Raw genomic sequence first — 26,723 nt, 5'->3', positions numbered from 1 at the left:
GGAAAAGGAGTTTGTAAGCTGCCTTGAGACTCCACACAGGAAAATATGTGCGGTATAAACTCAAAATTCCTGTCTGAATTGAATTTGCTCCTGGACCTAAGAACCACCCTCCCACTTTGACACAGTTCAGGCACACAGCTGCTCCTCACCCTATCCTGCCCGCTTTACACTGAAACAAGGAAAGGAAGTAAGCTCTATTTCACTTGGCATCTCTAGTTTACATATGGCTGTATCTTATACAAAAATATACTGAACTTTTGCTGATAAGCTAAAATGGCTGTTGTAAAAATATTCAAAGCTTTTCTTTGGCTGTGAAACCATTATAAACTCATAATTACTGTTCTGGCAACTTTGTCCTGGTTGGACTGTTTGCAACTGAGGTAACCTTTATAAATGTTTTAACAAAAAATAGAAAATAACTTAACCATTTATGTTACAGTTCTTTATTGTGTGTATGTTTTGGATTACTGTAATCCTCAACAATAGTAGCAAAACAAAATTAGTCTAACTCCAGAGGCAGCTTGTTAGATATATTATTGCTCCAAATCCCAAAGCATTCCCAAGCAAATGTCTCTCATGGGTGTTATGCCAGTTTCAATAAGTTCACCATATCCCTGTCAAGGAGTGCTGAACATTTCTTCTTCAAATGTCACATTTCATGATTTCCCCCAAGCAAACAGTAGCATAACATGATGGATCAAGCCAAAATGACATACAGAGAGAAGTGACTGAATCCTCTACGGGACTGTCTCCAGTAACTTTTTTGTTTTCTTTGTCTTTTAGGAAACTATATGACAGATTGTGAGGATATTTCAAGATGTGCCTGTAGCAGCCAGGCACATTCAGCTGTAGTGCAGGAAGTCTAAACGTACATGCCTGAAGTCCATCTCTGGCCAGTCTTTCATGGTACCACTCTCCAACTTTGTTAGCAGGATATTGAATGTTGTAACCAACCATTGGGAGAATAATCTTTGGGAACACAAAAGTAATATGAACTGAGTATTTTCTGTGATTAAGACAGGATTCCAATTCAAAAGGTATTCTAGAAGATCTGCTTGAGCACATAAGGGGGAGTCAGCGTGAAGAAGAGATAAAATGGGGGTGGGATAACTAAGCCAAACACATTCTACATCTGTATGGCTGTGCAAACCTTTAAAAGCATAAAGAATATGCACATAGGAGGCAGTGAGATCACCTCTACTTGTCCTGCCCTATCATTCACATATTCGGAGGAACATCCACAGAAAGGCTTCAAGTGCTCAAAAGTGTGAACATACTAGCAGTATAGTGCTAAACAAAATTACAACTTTCTAAACCCAATGGGTAAATCGCCATAGGGTCCTTCATGAAATAAGGAAAACGCTTCAGAACATTTCTAAAGCTTGTATTTCCATAAAAAGAGATCTTTGTTAGAACATTATCAGCCCCATCCAAACTGATGTGGTGGGGTTGTGAAGCCACTCCCATAGAGGCTTCCCCAAAGTGTGAGGAGACTTGCAAAGTGAGAAAGCCTCCTTGCTGCCAAGAAGCCTCAATGGGGCCCAACAGATTTATGCCATCTTTTTGGTGGCTTAAGTCTGAAGTGCAGCTCATTGGCGTTAATGCCAGCAATGTCAGCTCCTCCCCTGGCCATGCCCCTGGCCTGCAACCAGCACGGCAGTGGTGGCAAGAGCCCTGTAATGCTGGTCCAGCATCCAGCACCACATCCCAACACTGAAGAGTGCCCTGGCAGCTGCACACTAGTGGAATCACCCCTACACCAGGGCAAGTGCCCCAGGGATGGCAAATCCGCCATAGGGCTATGCCACTTCCACAAGCAGTTCCCCCGCCCCACCCCTTTTGGATGGGGCTCTATGTCTTTTTTCTATGAATATTTTCCAGCAATAAAGTCAAGACTGTACTAAAATTGTACTTATTAACACAATAACCATTCTTAACCCAGCATTCCTTTATTAATTCCAGGTACATTTTTAACTAAACTTACTTCATTTATTGAATATTTATTGGCCATTTCTTCTTCAAATGTTACTACATGGACCTGGTATGTAAAAAAAAGAGAGATCTTAAGATCAATATAGAAATGGAGTTAAAAGATCACCATTTACTTTAAAATGTGAAATATACGATTGGCATACATTTCTGTTCTGGCTTTTATCATTGTTTTCTGAGCTCACATATTACCTTGCCATTCTGTGAAGAGTTTGCAGCACTTTCTTCAGCAAAGATCAGATCACCATTCATGACTTTTGTTCCATATGTCTTAATCCGGTAGGAAGCAGCTTCATTCCAAATTTTACTACAGTATGCATGAACATATAAGATACGCATAGAATGAGGAATGCTGAGCCATCCTCGGCAACAACCTTCTTGATTTATCCCATAGCGATTTAGTGCACGGAGTAACATTTTTTCTCTTATTTTAAAGTCGGGCAGCATTGCAAGGGCGCCCTTTGCATCCTCTGAAAAAGAGAAAATCTGATTAAGGGTAAAAGTACACGGTCTCAGAACCTGGCTGCTATTTCCTCTTTGCAAAAGAGGCTGGGAGGGCATGACCATCTGAGAAGCAGTGGGAAGCATCTTCCCTTGTCTACTGCTTTTTTCAGCAAGCCATGTGTAAAAACAGATATTTTTGTTCCCAAGATATTTCCACATAATTACTCAACTTCAAATATAGAATGTTTGAAGAATACGTTTTTGTTCCAAGTAATTAAAGCTTTCTGAATGCAGGAGAGGCAGAGGGAATTCAAAATGTGTCCATTAATTCTATACTGAGGCCCTTTCCGCACAGTGGCGGTAGAGGCTCGGAAACTACTTGTGTGCGAGCAACCCTGCAAATCCATCACACCGGAGAGCCTTTGGTCCATCACCTCCACTGACCTGCCTGTCCAGTGTTGCTCCGGGTCAGAGACCTCCAGAGTGACGCTGGACAGGCAGGTCAGTGGAGGCGACGGGAAAAGTGGCATTGTCTGTGCGGTTTGAACCACACCAGCTAAAAGACACCGTCTTTTCAAGGGAAGATGACTGTGGCCCGTTCTGGCTTAAAGGTCTCCCATGCAGTGTTTCTGGTACTTTTGAAAGCTATGAACAGATTAAGATCTGTACTTTTGTAATAAAAAAAAAATTAGGAAACCTTGGGAAACTTTTCTTGCAGTTTTTACAGCCATGACAGTTCTTCTCTCTCAATTTCGGAACAATATGTAAAAAAAACCACAACAGCAACCCTGTATCTCCATATGATCAGAAGTATAAAAAGCAAACATTGCAGATGTTCTCATGTTTTCACATCCAGTGATAGGAAACTAAACTTTTGGGAACATTAGCAGTAGCAATCTTATAGTCAAATTCCTTTCCCCCTCAGTACTACATTACATGGACATATTTACCAGTCTGAAGAAAGTATTTTTTTGCCTTATTTACAGGTTCATCTGTATCTTCTGGTGTGAAAAACAATTTTACAGCTTTGACCTACAATTGAAGCAAACACAATTACTAGTTATGCTAAATATTCATAAAGTGGCTGCTAATTTGGTGAAGGAAACTGTTCATGCTTGAAAGAGTCCCCTTCATGCATTCAGAAACATTCAGCTATCATTATGACAAGTCTCAGCCTGAACCATGGTCCCCAATTAGTGCAACCTCATATAGAGCCATTAATTCTCTGTCACTGGGTAGCAAGAAAAATTTGCAAAGTATGTTCAGAATTCATTGAATCTTTGTCTTTATTTTTTAAAAGTTAACCAAATGATTTATCTAGGTTCTGGCAGTTGCTTAGTTCTTGCAAACTATGACCTTGAACCGACACTAGGGAGCAATCTCTAAATCCAAAGAACAAATGCAGTAGCCTTTAGGTTTGGGAACTACTAATTTGCTAAAGAAGGAAAAGGAGGAATGAGAAAGGCTCTTTCCCCTTTCTTTGATTATTTACCAAGAAATGAATGAGGCAATGCTTTAGAGAGGTCTTCATGCCTGTCATCTCCCTATCCCTACAACCCCCTTGTTGAAGGCCCACTGTTACCTCTTCCTCTCTTTATCCATCAGGTCCTCTAACTCTTATTTTCTTCTTGTCTTAATCTTCATCTTTCTCTCTCTTAGCTGGAATAGTAGAGAGAACTGGCCTATTGTAAAAACATGTGATTTGCATTTAACTTAAAAGCTTCCAGGGGAAATGTTTTGAGGAGCAAAAAATAAAAGTATTTGAGGGGAAAAAATAAAAGTATTTGCATCTAAAATAATTTTGTCAGTTTCTTTGCTTGAGCCTGAGTGATCAACTGCTTTCCAAACAGGTTTTCTATGATAAATTGGAGCTGTCTCAGTCAAACTGGAAGGACATATTAAGTTGACTATTAAGTTACAGAGAAGAATAATTAGATATTATTTAGTATAGGTTGAAAAATACCAGCTCTTCTTTCAGCAAAGCCAATCCAATTTTATCAGTCTGAATGTTCTGTCCTTGACCAAATCGCTGAGGTCCATAGTAGTTGATAAAACCATTTTTCTACACATTAGAAAGAAAAGTTAAATGGAGTTTTGGAATACTCAGCATTTATACACAATACATGGAAATAACTGGAATGATAAAGGCTAGAGATGGCATTTACTACCCTTTTTTACCTTGACATTCTCAATGGCTTCCAATATTCTCTCTTTTAGGTTTGCCGAATAGTCATTGCTGTGCTGTTTTAAATTTCTCAGAATGATACTGAAGTGATTTCCTTGCAGCTGACCAAGCCTAAGTGGCTGACTTGCAGAGCGTACATTAGCCACACATATTCCCTTTTTCTCAATTGACTTTGCAAGTTCTTTCAGTCTGCACAAAGAAAACAAGAAATGTCATATCCTGTTCTAGTGGGAAAAATAAGTTGTTAAAACTAGACGCTACATAATATTTTAAATATATTTTCCTAAAAGTATAAGATTTCATTAAAAAATGCATGGCCCAGATACATGTTGCATGGGCTAAACATTTAAAAGATATCTGTGATAATGTTTTCCCAGTATCACATGAACACTTGGCTGTGTGTTGAAAGAAAGAAAGATCTAAACAAATGTAACCAACAAGAAAATCCCACCAAAAATTCTGAAGAAGAATGAGAAGAGAAGAGGGATGTCATACTGAGACGTGAGAACAAATGGAATATGAAAAACAAATGCAGTATGAACAATTGGAATTAAAGCCGTATAAATTCCTGCCAGAGGCATTTGAGTTCAGAATCCAGAGACAATTTTCACTTGCTACATTCTGTCCTGTCCCTGGCCTTAAAATGATGAATATTAGCCAGCCAAAGTGAAGCACTTTTAAATCCCAAAGTGAAGCACTTTTAAATTCAGTAGACCTATAGTTTCCCCACTGGAACAGCGAGGAAGAACAGATTACAAGATCTGAAAAACCCTATACGTTACAAGATGAGTTTAGTTGAATCCTTATGGATTCAAAGCAGAATCTTTCTGCTGACAAGAATGTGTGTACACATTTTGACAATTCATCCCTTCTTCTGCAGGCCTTTGACAATTCCTTCCTGTTTTCCCTGGGAGTCCTCTGTCCCCCAGAAGCAGCATTTTGGAAAGGCACAAGGGGCTGCAGAGGGAGGAAGAAGACAAGAAAGTTACACTTTGATGCTGGAAATCCCTATCATCTGTGGAAATTTATTTTATATGTTCATAGAAACAAGAGAACAGACAATACGTGGCTGCAGCTGACAAAAGCTAACACAGAGAGATATGTAATTCTACCCCTACTTTTAGTAAGTTTAGGATCAATTGGTATAGTGCTCAATTTGGGTCCTGCTATGGGATCACTTAAAGGTTAAGATACTTCATTGGCTATTGAAAATACTGATATGAACAAGTTCTATCAATGTGTCACTTACTGATAAATGTTCATACACAAGTCTTACTACTGGTCTGAAACACTATTTTTGCACCAAGGTATTTGGTCCTGCACAGATGATACAGGTGATATGGTTCTTGGGCTAATGCCTGCCAGAGCAAAGCTGCTAGGTGATTCAGCATTATGGCTGAAAGTGTTGTGGTACAAAGTTTCTGTGTAATGAACAACAGATTTTCAGAGATCAGAGCCCAAGAACCATATCACTGTAAATGAAGAGTTGAGCTCCACTGACATCTCTAAAACCAGCACCATAATACCAGTTTGCTAAATTCCTAATTATAGCATGAACACATTTTTCAAAGAACAGCTAATCAATAATTTGAAAATAAGGAAGATAATTTCCAAGAAATATCAAAGAAGGAACTCTTTGAAACAGTTTCTTTAATCCCCAGTGTTTTCTGCTATAGCGCAGACTATAGGATAAACTAGCTGTCCATGTGCTGTATGGTAACATGTAACCATTAAACCCCCTAAGGATGGCATACCAACCCCTTTCTTCATGTGATTCTGAGAAGTATTGCTATACAGCAGGAGTCACCAGCCAAGAGTTACTTCCACCAAATGAAAAAATATTTTTATTTTGTCCCCCTCCCCAGCACATTATTAAGTTTTGTTCCGTTTTAGAGGCACAACATGCATTTAATACCTTTTAGGAGTTACCTTCTTCACAACCATAGCTTGGTACGTAATAGCCTTCTTGTCTTTAATGCCTGCGTAACTGAAGTCTGAAGACAGAATACCAAGTTCAGAAGACAAATAGCCAATTGCTTCAAGAGTTTCCAGGTTCTCTTTCCGAAGAGTGACAGCTGCAAATAATATTATGATAAAGCTACTCTATGAATACACAGATGTACATAATATACCAATACAAGAAAGTTGGCTTCAAAAGGAGTTTGGGGGAAATTACAGATTAAACAAGCTTGTTTGAGAACAATGGAGCAGCTGGCTTGAGTATTCATATTCTGATATAAGGAACTTATCAGTTTTTGGCTGCAGCTGCTTACTGGGAATCATAGAAGTCTCATGAACTAATAATGACATCTACCACATACAAGTATTATTTATTTGTCTAAAATATTTAAATCCTGCCACTCTACCACAAAACTGCAAAATCACCACATTATATGCTGCCACTACACAAAGCTGTAACAGATGGGGCTTTGGCACTTGATGAGGTATGCGTGAGGAAAACAAAATCCCTTCAGTCTACTCCACTCAATTGCCAAGGAATTTTAAATTTACTTTAAAATGGCAACGGCACCTTTGTGGCAACCACAAATACACCATCAGATCCAGTTTGACTTTTGCAGTGCAATCCCCATCAGAACAACATTTTTATGTGCACAGTCACTTCAATGAATTTAGAATTAGTATTCTACTGTCAAGCTTCAATGGAGAAAAAATGGCAGAATCCAGGGAATTCTGCTTTTAATGCCAACAGTGCAAATAGATGAAGGGAGTATTTTTGGGCTTATGCATTTCTTTATTTGTTACACATCATACACATCATACACATCATACACATCAACTTACCATGTATTAAGGGATGAGTTTGTGTGTTTGATGGAATGACTTGAAGGCAGGTGGAACTCTGGCTTTTTCCATTGTATTAATTAAAACAAGGCTTCCTCCATCACCACTATCGTTTCTTCCGCAAAACAAGGTTGGATTCAGCCAGCCTTTTTGCTTGATTCCACCAAATTCTTCTCCCTTTTAATATGGCTTTTGTACCATGATCCACTAACATAACTTTCTTGGATTACAAAAGGGTATCCAGGGTATACTCTCCCTTTTTCATAAGTGGAAAAGCCATCCGGAAGCAACCCATCTACCTGTCTATTGTGCCAGAAACCCTAGAGCCTATAGAAACATGAGCGCAGAGCAATGTCTGAAAGCGAATCACCCCGTTACAGATTTATTGTACTTTCAATGCTCTACATTTCCTAATTTTAAAAAAAATTAAAAACAAAGAAATTAAAAAGCATGACATCAAATTCTCAAGGAAATCATAGAGCAAAATACTGCCTGTTGCTGTCCTACTCACCCTTCCCTTAACAAAAACCATGAATGTAGCTTTTTTCAGAAAGACACATTTCCATTTTGACAGAATCTTCCTTTTGCTAACGTTTTAGAGGGCTCTTACACTTACCATATATTGGAATGAAACACTGTTGGGCAATTGTTTAGATAATTTTATATTATACAGAAACAAAATGCAAAATAGGTGATACTGTTTCCCCCTCATTCCCACTGCAGCTATCCATCCCACATAGCTATTATCCCATAAGGTATTAGCCTTATCCTCAGGAATAAACCTTCCCCAGGTTAGAAAGGCCTCCATATAGGATGGAAAGTGAAATCCTGTAGCATCATGGCCTTCCATTGTTGGCTTAAAGGATCCCACTCAATCAGTCTCAGTTTTTAATGGAATACCAATTAACCAGTACCACCTACAATCTACAATCTAGGCCTATATAAGAATGGGTGCCCGGAAGGTAATATCAAAATTAAATTAATAAAGTTTAAGCATATCAACCATATTTAATTTTTGCTGTTGGAAGTTGACTTACAGTATATCCTTCAGTGTATACTTTTGCAACCTTTCATCATGAAATTTCTGGCTATGGACTTAAATCAGCATAACTTCACATTTATTGACTAGGGGTTGGATCCAATGACTCACATCTAAGTGTGGGATCTTTCTCTGCCAGAAATCTGAGAAAGATTTCTCGCTTAATAGAAGGAAGTAATAAGTAGATTTATTTTCCAAGAAAGTCTTGATAACATACTTACCTGTGTATATTTCTTGTTTCTCTCCACGATCAGCATTAGTCCTTTTTCGGGAACCATATCTCTCATGAAACCTTACCACAACCACAGCATTTTGCTGAGGGTCAGGAAATGACTTTGTTTCTACCATCTTTCCAAATTTTTTACTGATAAAATGGTGAATTTTTTTACGGTGTTCCTTATCTCCATCAGGTCTAAAAGCAAACTTTGAACCTTGTATTCTGGCATCTAAAAATTTTAGAAAACCACATGCTTCCTCTTCAGACACTAAGTGACAGAGTTCCTGGTAAGCTTGGTTTGCTTTCACCACAATTTCACCACGTTTTGCAGTGGTGATCAAACAGGGATACTGTTGTCTTATGGCACAATGCAAGCTGGCACGAATCCTCTTATCAAGTATTAGACCAAGGGAGAAATCAGAAGGATGAAGTGCTGGCTCAGATTTAGATTTCCATGCATCCTTCACATTACAAGCAAATAACCTTAGCTGCTCACGCACAGTGTCATCTAGCAAGGAGTCTAGCGTAGCAACTTTGTCAAGCTGACAAGCAACTACATTACTGTCTTCAAAATCTTCAGCACCACTAGCAGAGGGCGGAAAACCTTCTGCTGCACACAGAGCACTGTCATCTGGAACACTGCAACATTCCTCTTCTATACATAGATCTGAAGAGCTCAGCTGTGGTCTTTTGCAATCCTGTTGGCAGATCTTAAGTTGTTCTGGTGAGGTTTCCTTGCTCTTGTGATCTGTTGCAATTTCATTAACTAACTGGCCCGATGTATCAATTTCTGTTACTACAAAGTCACTCGGCAATTGTTTTATACTTCCACAAAAGCCAACGTGATCATTCACGTAAGAGGAAGAGTAAAACATGAATGGCCTGCAAGAGTCTTCTTCCATTCCAGTATTATACTGTCTGTCAAAAGAGGAAAAGATCAATGCAACTATAAGACAATTGCTATATAAATATTGCGGATAGACATAGAATTGGAAATGTTGTAACATCTAAAAAACAGGTAGAAAAGCCAGAATGTAAAAGCATTAATCCCTCACAGAGTCTGATTTTGTGAGTGACAGGCTGTGAGTGGGTGAAGTTTTAGGAGTTAGAGCTTCAGACAAGATTCAAAGAAGTTGAGCTCTGAGATCCAAAGACAGCAGATGATTTTAGTATCTGTGAAAGGCCTGTGGTTTGGCAGGAGGAGAGTACTTGGGAAAGAAAGACCATACTCTGGCCAGGAGGGGAATTTACTTCTAGGGAGAGAATTCCTCCCCCAGGTCCTTACAGCAGAGCTAATTTATCTTCTGGACATGTGGGTACAACTGAGGGAACTGACTTAGAAAGAGTTGGTGTCAGAATTTATGATTTTATGAGTTGGAAGAGACCACAAGGGCCATTAAGTCCAACCCCCTGCAACGCAGGAACACATAATCAGAGCACTCCCAACATATGTTCGTCCAGCCTCTCTTTAAAAACCTCCAAAGAAGGAGACTCCATCACACTCCAAGGTAGTGCATTCCACTGTCAAACAGCCCTTACTGCCAGGAAATTTTTCCTGATGTTTAGGTGGAATCTCTTTTCCTTCACCTTGAACCCACTACTCCTCATTGTTTTGTTCATTGAATATATTATGCTGTTTAATTACAACACTCTAATTTTACAGTCCATGTTTCCTGCACTGTTGGTTGTATTTTATTGTTTTAGTGCACTGTTCTCCAATATTGTAATCCAGTTTTATTGCACTATTGGCCTTATCTGCAGTGTTTCTATTGTGTTTTGATTCTGTAATCTGCCTTGAGTTTCAATGAAAAAGCTGTGTTATAAATGAAACAAATTGAGACATCTGCCCTCCTGAACACTGTGCTTACAATTCAACGATTTTCTCAGAATGCAGTTTAGTATTGCTCTTGTTTTAAGAACAGCGAAACAAAATAAATTTATCAGTGTAAGACTGAACTGGAATGTGTTTACACTCAATTGTAATCCAAATGAAAGTACCTTATTCAATGTGTTAGGTAATAGTTAATGAGTTAAAACAGTGTCAACAGCACGTTGTAAGGAATTACCGGAAATGCTCTGACGCTTTTACAGATGTCGTGAATGGACTTCGGTTCAGGGAAGCTTCTGTCACAAGACTCTTTGTTTTAAAACAGTGCAGCCACATTTTAAACCCGTGGTCTTCCGCCTATAAGCCAGAATCCACAAGCGCGAGGCGAGCCCCTCTACAGCTCTGCTCGTTCACGCAGAAATAAATTCTACAGCACAGCGAATAGTGGGGGCTAACTCCTAACTGGCAGTTCCGAGTTTACAGTTGCCATCGCAACGCTTCCATTCACAGCGGGCAGGCAAAGACCGCACCACCAACACACAACCGCACTAGGAAAGAGGAGAGCGCAAGGGAGGAAGCGCCGTGACGCGCTCCGCACAGTCTGCGTACCTTCAACTCAGCTTTCGGAAGCCTCGCTTGCCTTCCCGTCGGAGTGACGCTTCGTGAATGGAGATGCGGACGGCGCATGCGTATCTCTTAAAGGGGAGGACTAGTATTAAAGGGAATGAAGACGGGAAAGTTCCGAGTTTGAGTAATTCGGAGACATGTAGGAAGCGCTTCTGATTTCGGGGTTCGAGACCAGCCCGGTAGGTGAGTTTCCCCTGGGCAGGCCTGTAATTTCTACATGAGTATATGTCCTTTGCTCTAGATGTATTAAATGGAAGCAATTTCCACTCTTTGCCTTTGCCTGCTCAACCACTTACTACTGCAGATTAATCGGGAATCCAATCGTATTTTAAAGTATGACACAATTTATTCCAAATCAGCACAGTTTTGGAGCTCAGGTCATCAAATGCTAACTTCCTAAAGAAGATACTGAAATGGAGCCTGTTAGTCTTCAACGTGCAATTGGGAGTGATTCGGATTAGACCCCCCAGCCCTGATGATAAATATAAGCAGAAAAGTTGTAGGGAAATCTACCATTCTTTAGCTGTCTTTATTTTGAGTGGTGTAGGATGGTCAAATGTTTTGGGCTACAGCGATGAAGCCTTAAGTGACTTTTTTCCTGTATGTCCTTACTGGGGGGAGGGGAGAGAGAAGGAATAACTTCTGCTTCCTTAAAAAGAACTTTATATGTCAGCAGAACATGTTTTATTGTAATGTTCAACATAGTGTTTAACAATCGTCTCTGGTGCCTTATTTTCAGATTTAGCGAACCATGTGCCAATTTTGGGAAATCTAAATATTGGGGTTTTGACCATGATATGTTGTGGTTAATCATGAAGTCTTGTGTTTCTAGGCATCTAAACGTAACCTGGAACCACTAAATACAGCCTTGAATGCTGGTTCAGCATTCCTGCCAGCCCTGGTTTGTGCTTGTGCTATGATCCAGGATTTGCAGTGTAGTGAAAAAATTTTTTGGCTCCAAAGTATTTAGTATGTGATGGTTCAATAAAGGAGAATGATTCTTCTCTTTATAACATCAATCCAAACGCTACTGGGAGGAAGAAGTCATTCTTTTTTTTAAGATCGAGAAAAGAGACACTAATGAAGAAAATAAACGAAATCACATAGAAGGGTAACCAGCAGTATCTTTTTTTCTTTTAAGAAGCAATAAATACCTGTAAATAAGTGCAGACCTCTTTACCTTTATTGAAAATATGTAAGCATAGTGTGATTATGACTTGTCTTCACTTCTTTTAGAAACCTGTGACAGTTGTACATAAAGGTATTGCAGGGACCGAAGGAGAGTTTTAACTGCTTAAAAGCAGATTGTTTTACATTTTGTAGGACTAAGAGATGAACAACTCCATAACACCTTCAACATATGTACGCTGCCTTGGCTACAGCATGATGAGGCAACTGGCAGATTTCATTGATCCACAGGAAGGGTGGAAGAAACTAGCAGCAGATATAAAAGATCCATCTGGTATAGACAGATACAACCAAATGCATATAAGGTAGTATTGTGCATCCACTGAATGACTGGAGGGCTAATAAGCATGAAAATGCTTTTGTGTTAGTATTAAAACTTTGAAAGCAGTTAAGTTACTATTCTTCTATAGGTCATTCATGTAATGGGATATCCTTCTCAAAGAGTTCAGTTTTCAAGACAGTCTTTTATCTTTTTCACATTTACTTTCACATTTACTTTATCTTTGTCTTCTCATAGGAAAGTTCTTTCCTGTAAGTTTCATCTTCATAAGGTACTTTCTCACACTGAATTACTTTCTAATTGCTTGCTTTCTTCTTAGTTTTAACTCTTTATAGCTCCTCATCACGCCTTACCAAACACATTGGCCTGGATCCTATAGTGCCATTCTTATGGCAGTGCAGTCCCTTCTCTGACAGAGCAGATTCTCTGTTTGTGGAACAAAATGGGGTGATTTTTGCCACTCTCTCCTTTCCTGATGCAAAGCGAGCATCAGTTTGTGGGACAAAGGAGTGTGCAGTGAGTGGTGGGGAAGCAGTTCAGTTTGCTTCCACTAACATGATCCCACTTGCCCTACTTAGGATCCAGTGTTTTGTCGATTTTCTTGAGTGATGGTATGCTTAGATAATAGGTTGCTTTGCAAAGGCAAACAACAGTATTATGACTCTTATGTCTCAGTCTTAAGACCTGTTTGCTTGAAAAAATGTCTTTCTGGGGCTTTCTTCCTAGAAAGTATTCCTGGGTTTGCAGTCTTGGTCATCTTACTTTTTGTCCCCTAGCAGCAATAAATCAATGGTCATTTTATTGGAGGAAAGCAAGCCTCTTAATTCTGTTTTTCCTTTGCCCTCTAGTTGTTGGGAGGGGGAGGACGACAAGGAGGCCAGCTCTATTTACATAATATAAGAAGATGCACTTGAAATTTCACTTAGCACATTATCACAAGAGTTTCAGTGCAAATATTTGGCGATTCATTTCACATTTGTAATAAGTGTGTGTATGCACGTTTTGAATCTCTTAATGCTGGTTAGTTATCCCAAAACTCTAAAGTGAATATGATCTCTTTCTTGGAAATTGCTCAGTTTTAGAAGACGCTGCTGCTAAAGAGAAATGTGTAATGATAGCTATGAGAAGAGTTCAGTTTTATTTAAAACCTTAACCTTTAAATATGACAAAGAATATTATATGGTTCTTCTAATTCACTTCATTGTCTTTGACTGTAAACGTGTTTGTACTTTTTAGGAGATTTGAAGCATTAAAGCATACAGGAAAGAGTCCCACCTGTGAATTGCTTTATGATTGGGGAACAGTAAACTGTACAGTTAGTGATCTGGTGGATCTGCTGATTAGAAATCAGTTTTTAACACCAGCCAGCCTTTTACTTCCAGGTAATCTTGATCCTCATAGCACCTATGGAAATTGTGTTTTATTTTAATAATTTTGTCCTTTGTAGTTTTTTGTACGATAGTCATGAGAAAAAAAATCTGATTACTAAGTTAAGCATGTGTGAATGTTTTGCTTTATTTTTATGTTGACACTGGATAAAAAATCAGGGAATGTTGTGATGAAGTTTAGTAGGTAGGTGCAGCTGTGGTACAAAACATGTTGGTGCTACAGAGAGCTCCACCTCCATCTGAAAGTAATAGAATATTTGGCAAACATAACATAAACAACAGTAGATCTTGACAGTGCATCCCCGACACTGCAGAACTTGCAGGGCAGGCACAGAAAGCATGCAAAGCTACCCTACATTGAATCAGACCCCTCTCTTGACTGGCAGCAGCTCTCCAGTGTCTTAGCTAGAAGATTTTGACATCTACTAAGCTCTGACCTTTTCCACTGGCAGGGCCAGGGATTGAACCTGGAACCTTTTATATGCCAAATAGGTGCTCTACCTCTGAGTCCAGAAAACATTGACAAGTCCACTATGTTCTCCTCCTCCTCTTTCCACAATGAATTATTGAGATGTGGAAGTTGGTGTCAGGGGATGTAGTGATAGCTATAGCCATAGATGGCTCTACAGAGGGATTAGACAAGTTTATAGAGGGTAGGTCTATCAATGGCTACTAGACGTGGTGACTAAAATGCACCTCCATGTTCATAAGCAGTAAACCTCTGAATACCAGTGCCAGGTGGCAACATCAAGGGAAGACTTCTGCTTGTATGCCCTGTTGTTGACCCTCTGGAGTAATTGGTGGGACTGTGGCGCTTTCCGCACGGGCCAATAAAAGTGAGGGAAAGGCAGGTTTCATGAACCTGCCCTGGCCCCTTCACAAGGCTGGCTGTCCCATGGACAGCCAACGCATTGGCCAGGGTGCACACCTTCACACAAAGGCACATCTTTTTTTTCTTCCCTGCAGGCAGGCAGGACCCACTCCCCCCCCCCCCATTTCCCCTGCATGGCTCACAAGGAAGGGTTTTTTGAGAATCGTATTATGTGCGATTCTCTTGTTCTAACTCACCTCACAGCCGTGACTGTTCACTCGGCCATGGCTGCGAGGCACATTAAAACAAAAGAATCACACATAACACAATTCTTGAACAACCCAGGTTGGGGGGAAAACGCGGAGTGGATCCGTGTTAGGATCAGGACCCGTGCAAAGTTCCCCCCCAACCTGGGTTTTACCGGGGTTATCCCAGTTTAATTGGTCCATGCGGAAAGGGCCTGTGTAAAACAGGAGGCCAGATCAGCTGGACAGTGTGTCTACTAAAGCAGAGCTCTTATGTATTTATGAAGCAGACAAACAGGGAAGCATCTGCCTGGCTATTATCAGAAACAAAGATATTGGGACTAGAGGAATCTTCAGTCTGATCCAGCAAGTATTTATACATGTGTGTGTGCGCATGTGCGTGTGTGCATGATGCCACCATGGAAGAATTTCTACTCTGTTGTAAATTCTCCTTATCATCCAGATAACATACAATTGTGGAATTATGCTTATTTCTGGTAGTTTCTGATTCCCAGATATGATCAACCTGATTGAACTGCACCATTAGATTGAAACCATTACAGCATGATGTATTCCATGTTTTATTTGTTGTTGTGGTTTATGCATGTTTCACAATATAGAACTTTATTTTCAACTGGAAACTGTTTTTGGATTGCTTTTTATTTCACTGACAGACTCTGTAAGTGTGGCAGACAGTGCTACAGTGACATTACCTTTACAAGAAACTATGCCAAAATGTGACCTAAAAACTCCTTTAAAGAAAGAACAAATGATATCTGTAGTGCCATTCTCGACTCCAGATGTTGGGCACCTTGCTGTGGCTTCTGGTAGCCTAGTGACAGAAAAGAACACTTTGCATTTGAATGACTCAGGTAGGTAGCTGGTGCTTTCCATTCTGTATTTAATACTGAGCTAGGCATCAGGGTATGGATTGAGAAACTGACAGGCTGGGGCCATATGGATTTGGAAGAGGTTTGTACAACCCAGTTTGGCAAAAAAATCCAAAACAAAACAGAAGAGTTAACAGGAATTGGCAAAATAAAAATTAAATTAAATATCGATTTTGAAATCCTGTTCTGAAGGACTATAATCAGTGCTAGTAATGTGGGGAGAGGCTATGAAAGTGGTGTCGCGGGTAAGCAGGCAGGACAGCAAGTGAGTGGGTGGGATGGCAAGTAGGCAGGTGAGGCAGTGAAGAGGATGAGAAAGGTGACATAGCTGAGTGAGCTGAGGAGGAAGCAGCAGCAGAGAGGGGACAAGCAAGAGAAGGGAGAGAAGAACCAGCAATGGGATGGAGGAGAGCAAAGGAATCAAAATAAGCAATGGCAGCAAAAAGGGAAAGCAAGAAGATGGGATTCCCCCTTCCCTGTGAGTCTCTTGTCACACATTATTTTCTGTTCTTCTCTTATTCATTCCTGAGAATGTAGTATTACTTGTATCAGAGTCTAAGTTGGGGATAGTGAAACACAGATATATCTTTGTTGATTTGCTTAATTAGTGCCTTGAACAATTTTGGGTGGGGGGTCCTCTCTCCATGCTGCAGCTTTACATCATATAGGTTATGTGCATAGGCCATTGAAGCTCACAACTTGCAGTCACGATATAAAAAATACTATTGTGAAACAGTACTTTTGGAACTGCTTGATGTTTCTTTATCCAATGCTTGCTTGGACCAAATTAATATTCAAATATCATAACCATCTGGTAGAGTAAATGATCAGTATATTAATATGTAGGTGCTGACTTAGTTCCTGACTTTCTTTTAGCACCATTGGTTAATACTAACCAAGTTTTTATAGTGGATGAGCTTCAGCAGCTTGGGAAACCAGAATGTAAAGTGAAGATGCAAAATCCCCCTAGTTGGGATAGAAAATCTGATTCAAAGTTGAATTCTTCCTCCCCTTTTCCAACCTATCCCAGGTTTTCTGCTCTGTTGATGTTGAGCAATGACGTTATGGTGAAGTTATGTTTTCATTCAAAATCATTTTAGAGATCATTAAAAGAAAATTGACATTTCCACTCATGTCACATGAAAAGTTCCTATTTCGTTTCAGGGTTACAGAGTTTTTTGTTTCACAAGCTGCAAAGTGTTACAAATAACTTTGATGATCGAATGGTATCCGCCGGTGGTAACAAACTGGGTGAAGGAGGCTTTGGAGTTGTGTACAAAGGATGCATTAATGGCAGAACCGTGGCAGTGAAAAAACTTTGTGCTGTATGTTGTTGCAACTTGATATCACTATTTATATATTGTGTGTATTGTTTTCATGCAGTACTATGTATCTCACACAGAGAACTGTAGAACTGAAGTTATGGAAGTGATTTGAAAATCAATCAGAGATTAGCCTTGTGCACCATGCTCCGTATCTGACCAAAAGCAGTCTAACAGAAGCATGTTGCCCACCCTTATCCAGAATAAGTCTCCCTAAAGCAGTTTATTGGGACAAGGATGTCTTATAACCCTAAAGAAGCAGAGTTTGTAAAATGATTTCTATTCTCTAATGCCAGATTGTGAATGTGCCTTTGCCAACTCACAGTGGCAAAGGAGCATAGCTCCTTTAGAGAAAATAGTGTGTATATTGTGGGGAAAAGAATTTTGATGCATTTGCTACTGGCTCAAGCTGTATGCTCACTATTATTGTAAGAAGGATGGTACAATCTATTTGAACCCTCTGATTAATTAACTACTTTGCAGTTGGCGTTTCAAGATTTGGCCTCTGTTTCATTAAGAGTTCCATAGAATTCTGTATTTCACAGTCCAGGTTTCCTCGATGTAGTGCTCAAAGACCTTTTGGCAGAAGAGTGTTTCTGTGCAGTATATAACATTATCTGTGTATGAAGGCTTCATGTTGTGGGTCCCAGTCTGGAATTGGTCTGTTTTTTCAGATACCATGGATCTTTACTTTGGAGTTTCCAGTTAATTTTTTTTAAATTTCCCATGTAGGTGGCTGATGTAAGCCTTCAAGACCTGAAGCAGCAGTTTGAGCAAGAAATAACGATCATGGCAAAGTAAGTAGTGAGCTTTTTGGGTGGAGGGAGAGAATGTCAGAAAAAATGTGCTTAATACAAGTGAGTAATGAGTGGTATCTTTAAAGCTGCAGTAGAAATCTTAGCATGAAACATGTAAAAATCTGTACACAATTCTGATTCCCCCCCCCTCCCAACACACACACTTAGTTTTACAAACCTACAGTATTCATTTTAGAAACTTAGAACTGAGGGATTTGCAGGGTATCTTATTTTCCTTGTATCCCCTCCTGCATTATTTCCCTTTTCTGGAATCTACCATAGACTCTCCCCTTTTCCTGCTTCTTTCTGGCATTCTAACTCACCAGACAATCTACTTTTATCTGCTTCTGTCTTCAGCTCCTTCTCTCCCTGGGAAAAGTTTGGCTAAGTTGAATGACTGTTGTTAGTTCTGGGCCTGTCCCTGACAAGTCCTCCTTCACGAGACTGTTTGACGCTCTACATCTACCCCTGAATCTCCTCCATAACTTAGCTTTACAGAAACTAAGACTTTAATGGCTCAGATATATTGTTGCCTTTGCTTAGCAGCCTCCAAAATGGCCAGTGACAGCTCTGCGAGATCCCCAAAGAAGTATATCTCTCTACTATTCAAAACAAATCAGATAAGTAAGCTTGTTAAAATTAGCTTTTACATGCCAAAGCATTTTAAAATATGCTTTCCACTAGCAAACAAACCTAGTTTTGAAAGGGTTTCTATTGCCCCCTTATGTCTCTGGGGAAACAGAGAGGTGTTCTCCCCTTTGGTTCTCCTTGAATTTCCACTGAAATTGAGTAGAAAGCTATTGGAATTAAACTTGGGAGTAGGAATCCCAGTCAAGATGGAGCTTCATCATCCCTAATGCCCTAAGAATCAGGAATACTAACAGTAACATCTCAATAATTACCAGATTACATATAATACTGGGGGCACCATAACAGTATGTGGGTTTCCTGCTAAATTGTGGTAGGATGCTTGACAGGAGTGTCAACTTTAATTCTGTCAACCAAGAAAAAGATACATAGCTTCTGTTTTTCTTTTCTGAACACTTACCCATCCCTGTTTGGGGGACTGTGCTGCTAATCAGTAGATTCTGAAAACAGTATGTATTGTTTTTGAATATTCATCTAAAAGCCTGTAGCGTGAAACCCACTTGCTATTGGTGTATTAGCTCCTCTCCTCAAGTCGTTTCTAATCCTAATTCTATATTTATTTCCTGAGAGGATCTGTCAATTGATTCCAATGCAACTTTGAAATAAAAAGCTTGCAGCCTTAATGTTTCAACAGCTTGTCAGCAGAGGCATAGCTAGAGAAAATGGAGCCCGGTACAAAATCTGAGTTTTGCTGCCCTACCCCCATGTTCATTTGTGGTTTTTTGTATTTTTAGTGTTTTTCCAGTTTTCAGCCTGCAGGGGCGCAGTTTTGAGGCTAGCAGCATCACAATTTCAGCATATCTTTAGGAAACTATCCTGATGATACCAGCCAGGTTGGTGAAGTTTGGTTCAGGGGGTCCAAAGTTATGGACTCTCAAAGGTGAAGCCCCCATCTCCTACTAGCTTCCATTAGAAACACTGGGGGATGGGAGCACCCACTTTCGACCCCCTGAACCAAACCTCACCTAACATGGGTTGTATCATCAGGAGAATCCCTCAAAAACTCCCTGAAATTTTGGTGCTGCTAGCCTAAACATTGCGCCCCCTGCAGGCCAAAAACTGAAAAACACTAAAAAATACAAAAAACAAACCTAAAATTTTTGCTGCCCCCCCCCCCAGGTGCATGCCTGGTGCAATGTGCACACACACACACGGTCCCCTTGTAGCTCTGCCTCTGCTTGTCAGAGTAATTATCAGTAGTCTTCCACTTATGAACTTGTACACAATCTTTTAAGGGATCCCAATTTTATCATTTATAAAGAATCCAGTCCCTGGGTACACTTACGAACTTTACTATGCTATACCTTACTCAATTCTTAATGAGAGAAAAGTATTCCCAGTGATGGAGCACAATTCCTGTAGATATTGCTGGTCAATACTGTAATTTCATTCTGCAGTTATCTTTTACTGCCCTTATTTTGTTGTTAAATACTGGGAAATATGGAATCTAACATCTAATATATTTTATTTCTATCAGATGTCAGCATGAGAACCTAGTAGAATTGATTGGTTTTTCTAGTGACTTGGACCAGCCATGTCTAGTTTATGATTATATGCCCAATGGATCATTACTTGACAGACTAGCTTGTCTGGTAAGTGAAATGCTTACTTATTACGTGCACGACAGACAGATATTTTAAGAAAAGACACTCAACCAATTTTGTAGGTGTAGGACAGGAGGTTCCTTATTGAATCGGGATACTTATGGAGGTTTGAGCAAGGGCAATAGGCATCACCCCAGAAGGGCAGCTGTAGGGGCCAATTACAAAGATTGAGAGATTCTAAACTGATTATCCTCTGGTGGTGGGATTCAAATAATTTAACAACTGGTTGTTTAACAAGCACCATTTTAACAACCGGTCCTGCTAAAGTGGTGCAAACCTGCTGAATCCCACCACTGGTTAAGAGGGTTCTGAAGGACTAGCCCCATATCCCAAGGATCTTCAGGACCCTTTTGAGAGTCTGGGGCACAACTCTGCATATGGAGTTGCCCTCTATTAAAGTGAAAGGAATAGTCTTCATGAATAGGAGTACTGTATACACACTGGGGCATGTGTGGAATTGTAGAGCACAAATATTGGTTCTTGTTTCCTAAGACTGCTAATTGGTTTGCTTGCCATCACTTCTGTATTCTCGATTTATTTATAGATTTTAATGTTTTATTGTAAGCAGCCTCAGAATAAAACATTAAAATGGATAAAGGGAACAGAAATACTGACATTCAGTCTCCTTTGTTTATAAGGATGATACTGCACCAATTCCTTGGAGAACCAGGTGTAATATTGCTCAAGGTGCAGCCAGTGGCATTTGCTATTTACATGAAAATAACCACATTCACAGAGATGTTAAAAGGTAATGTCTAAAAAACTTTACAAGTGTTCTAAGGAATTTTTTTCCAACTTTGCTTCACCTGTGTTCCTTAAATATCTCTTATATCCCTCTCCCCATTTAAAAGCATGACTTTTTCCTGCTGCCATATTTATGTGTTCTGTGTTTCTCCCAAATCTTATTAGTGAAGGAGAACATTGTGATTTGCAGGGGGAAATGGCAGGGTGGAACAATTCTTTGAAAAAAAAAGTTGCAGGGGAAGTCCATTTTGCCTTAATCTTTTTTTTTTTTTTGCATGCGTTACAAATATGTTAATTTCAGCTAGATTTAACTCCAGCTAGATTTGACTCCAGACCACCTTAGAGACCAACAGGATTTTTGAGGTCTAGGTTCTGGAGAGTCAAAGCTCCCTTCATCAGATACCTGACAAAATATGTCTTAATGGTCAAAATAGCTACTGCTTTGATCAGTTCAGCAAAAAGAAAAAAATGTGGTGGCTTCTTTGACTGATTAGTGAGTCAGTATTGTGTTCTGCACAATATCTATAAATAATTAGCAAGTTTGGAAGAAGGTAGAGATGATTCATTTCCAGCCAATCTTCACAAACAACTCACTTCCAGCCAATAGCAATGCACATATGACAGAACCAATAAAAACCAATCCAAACAAAACAGTGGAATTTGGTGGTTACTTGCTCTATACACAACAGACTGCTTAGCTTCTGAGATTTGATGATACTGGGCTAGCTTAGACCATCCAGGTTAGGGCACCCCCTGTAACTCCAAAGTATAACTTGGGGAGCATTTTGAGCTGTAGGGAGGTGAGAAAGTGCCCTACAATGCTTAAAATACTGGGGCTAAAAGGAGAAGTGGGGTCCACTAGGCTACATTTTAACCTTAAAATAAATGTTAAAATCTATTCTGTTCTAGCTGTGTGTGTTAAGAGTGGTCAAGACAAGTTGCTTCCGATTTATGGTGACCCTATGAATTAATAATCTTCAGACCGTCCTATTGTTAACAGCCCCTTGCTCAGCTCTTGCAAACTGATGGTTGTGGCTTCCTTGACTGAGTTAATCCATCTCATATTGGGGCTTCTTTTCCTGCTTCTTTCAACTTTTCCTAGCGTTAGTGTTAATTTGCAAGACCTGTTAAGGATAGGATGTTTTGGAGGACATTGATTCATAGGATCATCATGAGCTGGAAGTGATTTGATGGCAATTAACACAGAGCATTATTGTCTTTTCCATGGACTCTTGCTGTGGCTACACTTTAGGAAAAAACTGACTACCCTAAGGCAAAACCAAAATGGCCTTGTGACACTTTAAAGATTAACTGGTGCAAGTGTCCAGGAAGAGGAAGATGACAAGAAGGAGCCTGGTGACCTGGGACCAAGGAGAGAAAAAAAGGAGGAAGGGTTGGCCTCCAGGATAGGCACCGTTAACCCACCAACAGTTTTCTAGAGCCTGTTGTATTTGTTTGTACAATGGACTTTATTGCTAGTATAAGTATATTCCAGAATTCTTTTTGTTTTTTCAGTGCAAATATCTTACTGACAGAGGAGCTGGTACCTAAACTTTCTGACTTTGGACTTGCAAGGGCATCAGTAAGGTTCACACAGACCATCATAACAGACAGAATAGTAGGGACAGCTGCATATATGGCACCAGAAGCTTTGCGTGGAGAAATAGGCCCTAAATCAGACATTTTCAGCTTTGGTGTGGTAAGTAGGAAATAATTACTACTGCAGTTGTTTTAGTGCTGAGAATGAGAAAAAGAAATCTTTTTAAAATCAGCTTTGAAGAACATCCTTTTTTTAAAAAAAAGTATTAGTTGTATTAACTTCTGAAAAGTGTTTCTGATTTCTTGATACTAACAAAAATGTCGTAGGCAAGGAAGTATCATCCCCTTATGTTTTCCCAATATATACTGTGAGTCTGTCTCACACACTTGCTCACTTTTGTTTTACCAGTTTGAGCACAGCGCACTTGACCCTTGTTCATGGTTTGAAATGAAATTATAAATCTAGGATTTCCTGTATAATGATCAGTTTGGACCCTAATTTAGAAATTCTTAATCTCAGGTATGTTAAATTAGTTAATTCCCATGATCTTGGGTGAAAAAGAAGATTATCCCCAAGAGTGATTTATGGCACAAATGGTACCTGACTTTGTTGCTAGAAATAACTGGGGTCTTTAGGGAAAGTAAAATATTTAATTTTAGTTTTAGTGGGGAGTGTTAGGATGTAGACTTAAATTTTATGTTTTTAATATGCAGTCTGTTGCAGCAGATTCTCACTTGCTTGTACTTTGCCTGACATTTTTTTGACATCCTTTTGCTTCTAGGTTTTACTTGAAATAATAACAGGGCTTAAACCCATGGATGAAAACCGGGATCCGCAATTACTGGTATTCTTTTCATAGAATTGTTGCAGATGTTTTTCACATTTTGCAGTAAGCCAACATCTATCGTTAAAGAACAAACGATGCTTGGAAATCTGTGGCATCAGAGGGTTTAAGTAGATGAGAATGAGAATTCTGTCAGAAACTAGTCTTTTGCTAAGAACATTTTCTATGATTAACTGTTACATAATAAATGTGCCTTATCTATATTTATATTAAACTGGTTACATCTTCTGGTATTTTCAAAGTCTCTTGGATTGTGTTAGTTGGTTAAATGAGTTGATTTAATTCATAGTCACAGAGTTAAAGTGGCCTTTTAAGGACCAGTTCAGTGGTATAGGGACTATTGAACTCTACATCTGTTACTGTAACAGCATTCCAATCTCCTCTTCCCAGTTACTTTTGTTTGTGACATCAGATGTTGGGTGGAAAAGCCAAGGCAGTTCATTTCTGTGTTGTTCCGGCACTGAGACTATGTGGACATAAGAAGGAGCTGTAGTTTGGACTGCCCCCATGATTTTTGACTTCATATGGGAGGAAAACTTGTGCAGTATGGCAGAAATTGCCATTCTGTTAAGGATTCGAAGACACCCTTATGATGCAATCCTGAACAGTTACACCTTTCTAAATCTATCTATTTCAGTAGGTTTATACAGATATACCTGTGTCCAGGATTGCAGTGTTAGTGCGGGATTCCTCTGAGATGGTTCTTGTGAAAGAATGCTTCACTTCTGTTGATGATTAAGTACAATTTGAGGTTAAAAGCAAAATAAAGCATTTTAAAGTACTCTAAATTTGTTATGTTTAATTAAAATAATTTCTATGGATTCCTCTCTAAGATATTAGTTTGAACTTTGTGAGGCAAGTTATTCATACAACATGTTGTAGTGGTTAAGAGCAGCAGACTTCTTTCTAAAGAACCATGTTTAATTTTCCATTCTTCTACATGAAGCCTGCTGGATATCAATTACAGTTTTCTCAGAACTCTCGTAGCTTCTCCTACTTTACAAGGTGTCTGTTGTGGGGAGAGAAAGGGATTGTGATTGTAAGCCACTTTGAGATTCCTTAAGGTAAAATGTGATATAAAAAACAACTCTTCTTCTACATGCAAGTAGAAAGGACTAGACTTAAATATGTGAAACATTTTTTTAAAAAAAATATACCACTTATAAAACACCCTGGGGCCCCTTCCACACATATAGAATAATGCCCTTTGAATCCACTTTCACAATTGTTTGCAAGTGGGTTTTGCTATTCTGCACAGTAAAATGCAGCTGCAAAGTGCATTATTCTGCATGTGCAGAAGAAGCCTAAGTGTTTGGGCTTGCTGATGTCCTGCCGCCATTTATTTTTCATGGAAGGAGAAGGAAAAAAGGCAAGAAAGCTAGAATCTCTGTATAGGCTACCCTTGTCACTTACCAGTACTCATGGAAAATAAGGGTTAAAAGTGGGAAGCTGACTAGTAGTATGCCTGAATATTCTGAGACATCAGATTACCTGAGTCGCTGGACAACTCTAGACATCAAATGCTATTACAATTGTATACTACTGCAACTGTAGAAAGGGATTAGCTGCTCCATAATGCCGCCCAAGTATAATTTGGCAGCAATTCCCTTTTCCATTTGTCACCTTCTGGTGGATATTTGGCAGATTATACCCTTTCAAATCATTATAGTATCATTCCTGCTTCCACACAGTTGAGTATCAAAGAGGAAATAGAAGATGAAGAAATGACTATTGAAGATTACATTGATGAGAAGATGAGCAACTGGAACCTCACATCAGTGGAACAGATGTATGCAGTTTCTTGCCAGTGCCTGAATGAAAAGAAGAGCCTGAGGCCGGATATTAAGATGGTACCAGATTTCTTTCTGTCATATGGCTTTTTGACTTGCAAAAAAGGAAGGCATTTTGTGACTATTGAGTTGTACCTCTGTTTCTTTTGCAGGTCAAGCAACACTTACAAGAAATGTTGGTGGTGTCGTCTTAACTAGTTTTCATTATTGGATATATTCTGTGGGGCTGCTGTAGTTCATTTTTTAATGAATATAAGTCTTAATATTTGTGGATGTATTCAAAAAAGCATAAAGTTTACGACTGCTTTTTAAAGAATCCAGATAGCTTGCACATTCTGCATACCATATATAAGTCTCTTTAATATCTGTACATTAGTCAGCACTCTCCTCACTTTTGCACTCTTAATATTTTAAGGACATTTATACAAAAGATTGTCAGGCAATGCAAGTCCATTCTAGTTAGGACGCAAAAAGGGTATAACTGTTTACCATTGCATTATCAGTTTTTTAAGGGAACTATTGTATTGTAAGTTTTAAAGAAAATAGAAATTGAATACAGTTATGTGTAGGTTTAACTTATTTGACTAATGGTTTATTCCTAATTTTTTCTTAAATCTACCTTTTTATGCTTAAATCACCAAAAATCCACAGTAAACTCACCTATTGTTCCATCTCAGTTTAAAATACTGGCTGAATTAGAATGTTGAAGTAGCATCTGTGAGATTCAAGGATCACATATCCACTCTGTTAGATGATCTTGGGCTGGTCTCACACACATTCCCAGCCTAACCTGATTCAGAGTTGGTGTGAAGATAAAATGGAGAAGAGAATGATATAAGCCACATAGGCTCCTTATGGAGGAGCAAGGTGAAGTATAAACAAGGTGAATAAATAAGAGCAAAGAGCAAATATAATCAACTGAATGCTTTCCAGAGGGTAGGGGGGAACCTATCATTTAGATTTTGTCAAAGCAGCCAAGTAAATTTCACCAGTCGCCTCTGATTTTTGTCAAAACAAAGTTCTTTTGCTGATAAATGGTTTGACTTGTATATTTCTTCCAAAGCATAATCTGCTTACCATGTTAAAATATTTCATGTGCTTATATTTGAATCTGGAAGTATGGAAAGTTCAAATTTATATTATGGATTATGAATCTTTTAACTGCTACCTTAATTCTGTATTGTAAGGTTTTGTAAAGTTAATCCTACCTCTATCACTTGTGTGAATTACTATATCAGCCCCCAAAACAAGTACTTGCTAGATATATTGGTGTGCATGGAGCTTACTGAACCTGAGTAACCTGGACATAAGATGGAAACTCCTCCTTCCAATTTCTCTCACTTCTTTGTTGAAGGAGCACTTACCTAGGTTCTACATCCTTAAAGGATCATCCCTAATTAGGGGAGAAATCCACACAATGGCTGAAGTGGTGGGGTACCTTTGCAAACCAGGGAGGTGCTCCAAATCCTGATAAAGTGAAAATGTGGTGGGGGAGTTTGAA

General features: G+C 39.2%; 2 protein-coding genes across 6 annotated transcripts; one reads left to right on the top strand and one right to left on the bottom strand.

The window, feature by feature from the left end:
* Positions 1–427: 427 nt before the first annotated feature.
* Positions 428–11,164, bottom strand: PUS7L (pseudouridine synthase 7 like). 3 transcript variants are annotated; one of them, XM_048502292.1, is made up of 9 exons: positions 11,114–11,164; positions 8,681–9,594; positions 6,534–6,693; positions 4,612–4,807; positions 4,397–4,495; positions 3,384–3,465; positions 2,182–2,459; positions 1,985–2,038; positions 428–969 (listed from the first exon to the last, which is right to left on the bottom strand). In XM_048502292.1, exons 2-9 carry the CDS (start codon positions 9,576–9,578, stop codon positions 643–645), a joined length of 2,094 nt encoding a protein of 697 aa, XP_048358249.1. In that variant the 5' UTR covers positions 9,579–9,594; positions 11,114–11,164; the 3' UTR covers positions 428–642. The 3 variants fall into 3 exon arrangements, with proteins under 3 accessions (XP_048358249.1, XP_048358248.1, XP_048358247.1); XM_048502291.1 differs by lacking the exon at positions 11,114–11,164 and adding an exon at positions 10,743–10,986 and having other exon boundaries at positions 6,534–6,612; XM_048502290.1 differs by lacking the exon at positions 11,114–11,164 and adding an exon at positions 10,743–10,982.
* Positions 11,093–26,435, top strand: IRAK4 (interleukin 1 receptor associated kinase 4). 3 transcript variants are annotated; one of them, XM_048502295.1, is made up of 12 exons: positions 11,093–11,310; positions 12,455–12,624; positions 13,836–13,981; positions 15,718–15,915; positions 17,098–17,258; positions 17,988–18,052; positions 20,178–20,292; positions 20,943–21,052; positions 22,564–22,747; positions 23,370–23,432; positions 25,124–25,282; positions 25,375–26,435. In XM_048502295.1, exons 2-12 carry the CDS (start codon positions 12,464–12,466, stop codon positions 25,414–25,416), a joined length of 1,404 nt encoding a protein of 467 aa, XP_048358252.1. In that variant the 5' UTR covers positions 11,093–11,310; positions 12,455–12,463; the 3' UTR covers positions 25,417–26,435. The 3 variants fall into 3 exon arrangements, with proteins under 3 accessions (XP_048358252.1, XP_048358251.1, XP_048358253.1); XM_048502294.1 differs by having other exon boundaries at positions 11,094–11,314; XM_048502296.1 differs by lacking the exon at positions 11,093–11,310 and having other exon boundaries at positions 12,463–12,593.
* The last annotated feature ends 288 nt before the right edge of the window (positions 26,436–26,723 follow it).

This window comes from Sphaerodactylus townsendi, linkage group LG06 (assembly GCF_021028975.2).
Source record: "Sphaerodactylus townsendi isolate TG3544 linkage group LG06, MPM_Stown_v2.3, whole genome shotgun sequence".
NCBI classification, from domain to species: domain Eukaryota; kingdom Metazoa; phylum Chordata; class Lepidosauria; order Squamata; family Sphaerodactylidae; genus Sphaerodactylus; species Sphaerodactylus townsendi.
This window is presented reverse-complemented; position numbering and strand designations above follow the sequence as displayed.

Excerpts from the sequence above, each read along its gene's own strand:
- PUS7L (XM_048502290.1), bottom strand. The coding sequence starts at position 10,840 with ATGTGGCTGCACTGTTTTAAAACAAAGAGTCTTGTGACAGAAGCTTCC. Across the intron at positions 4,496-4,611 it reads AAGCCATTGAGAATGTCAAG|AAAAATGGTTTTATCAACTA; the intron begins GTAAAAAAGGGT and ends TCTAATGTGTAG. Across the intron at positions 2,460-3,383 it reads AAAATACTTTCTTCAGACTG|AGGATGCAAAGGGCGCCCTT; the intron begins GTAAATATGTCC and ends TCTCTTTTTCAG.
- IRAK4 (XM_048502295.1), top strand. The coding sequence starts at position 12,464 with ATGAACAACTCCATAACACCTTCAACATATGTACGCTGCCTTGGCTAC. Across the intron at positions 18,053-20,177 it reads GAAATAACGATCATGGCAAA|ATGTCAGCATGAGAACCTAG; the intron begins GTAAGTAGTGAG and ends TATTTCTATCAG. Across the intron at positions 20,293-20,942 it reads TTGACAGACTAGCTTGTCTG|GATGATACTGCACCAATTCC; the intron begins GTAAGTGAAATG and ends TTTGTTTATAAG.